Genomic DNA, 1,617 nt, shown 5'->3' with positions numbered 1-1,617 from the left:
AGAGAGAGAGAGAGAGAGAGAGAGAAAGCTATAAACTTGTGCTAATATTTTAATTATTCACAGGTTACACAGGATGGGATTGCACCAATATTTCTAGTACCATACCTGCTATTTCTCTCATGAGCGCCATACTACTCATCATGAGCAATGTTTTTTTCGTACCGGCCGTATATATAGCCGTAAAAAGGAAGCTGTATGCAGAAGGGCTGGTTTATTTGCTTACTATGCTGTTCTCGTCTCTGTATCATGCTTGTGATCAAAGTGATGGACAATTTTGTATTACGAAATACGAGGTATAACTTAAAATCTATTTATTTTTAAAAAATATCAAATTTTTAAAAAATAATGATTACTTAATGTTTGTATAATATACATTTTAAAGATTAAGAGAAAGAAAAATTTTTAATTTAAATTTAATAATAAAGAGAAATTTTAATTATTAATGATATATTCTTCGGTACATTATATCTATAATATAATATATTTATTTGATACAGATCTTACAATACAGCGACTTTTTTTCGGGTATTTTGGCATTTTGGGTGACATTGGTAGCAATGGCAGAATTACCGATCGCTATGGTACCATTGTGCCACATGACGGGAGTGTTTGTCATAACTTTCGGGGTGCAAATTGACAGGATGTGTTTAATTAATATATTGATACCGCTATCATTGGGTATCATCATACCGGTAAATCTAAGATGATTTTGAACTTTGAAAAGAAGAAAAATGTCAATGAATGAATAAAAATAAATGTTCTTATCTAAATATCAGTAGAAACTAGAAACAATTCTGCAATAATATACACAAAAATATCGTAGGAATTTACGTAGAAGTAACTCAATTGCATTGAGGATTGATGAAATAATAGCAGATTCTGTTACAGATTTTCACACATGCCTATCGTATTTTTCAATCTAGAAAATGCAAGAAACCAAGCCGAAAGATTCTATTAGGTTTGCTCTTGGCTATGACAGGTTTATTACTCTATTCTTTAATTGAAACGGAGAAAAATTATCAAGTAAGTACATTCATGATGTATATATACATAATATATATATAATTTTACGAGTTTTATATTATCCCAAAAAAATTACATATAAAAAAACATATAAATAAAATTTTTGTAAAGATGAAAGAAAAACACTCTATACACGTCATCTATGAATCAAATACTCACGTTATATCAAAGTTAAAATTAAGTTAAAAAATGTGATACTTTAAATTTATTGTAAGTGATAAAATATTTCCAAGAGGTAATGCATTTTATCGTAAGAATCAAATTCTTTTGTATACTATAAAACAAATTTCATTATTAAATCATCGTTATTTTCTTCTTTCAAAAGCCTTATTTTTTGTTTATTTTGTTGCAGTACGTTCATAGTGCTTGGCACATTTGTATGGCGATCTCGTTAATATTCCTATTACCATCAGCAAAATCGAAACAAACTACATCATCGATAAATGCTTCATTCAATGACGATAGCGAATCATGGAGTTGCAAAGAACCTTACGGAATCTCTACATTTACAATAATCGAGCAGGAAAAAATTGCGCCAAGTTGAATATATCTATAAACATTTTTGAATTCTCTTCCTCTTCATCCTCCCCCCCC

The 1,617-nt window shown here is 29.4% G+C and overlaps 1 protein-coding gene across 6 annotated transcripts in view; it reads left to right on the top strand.

The window, feature by feature from the left end:
* Positions 1 to 58: 58 nt before the first annotated feature.
* LOC105458994 (inositol-3-phosphate synthase 1-B) overlaps positions 59 to 1,617 on the top strand; it is an 11,874-nt gene continuing 10,315 nt past the window's right edge. The window contains exons 1-3 of one of the 6 annotated variants that reach the window (XM_011704637.1): positions 59 to 293; positions 498 to 692; positions 889 to 1,023. In XM_011704637.1, coding sequence (XP_011702939.1) covers positions 120 to 293; positions 498 to 692; positions 889 to 1,023 — 504 coding nt within the window. In that variant the 5' untranslated portion in view covers positions 59 to 119. Of the gene's footprint in view, positions 294 to 497; positions 838 to 888; positions 1,024 to 1,617 lie in introns of those variants that run through there. The other 5 variants (XM_011704645.1, XM_011704642.1, XM_011704644.1 and 2 more) reach the window with 5 other exon arrangements.

This window comes from Wasmannia auropunctata, unplaced genomic scaffold (genome assembly GCF_000956235.1).
Source record: "Wasmannia auropunctata unplaced genomic scaffold, wasmannia.A_1.0 LD334239.1, whole genome shotgun sequence".
NCBI lineage: Eukaryota > Metazoa > Arthropoda > Insecta > Hymenoptera > Formicidae > Wasmannia > Wasmannia auropunctata.
The sequence above is the reverse complement of the archived record's forward strand: the minus strand, read 5'-3'. Positions and strand labels throughout refer to the sequence as shown.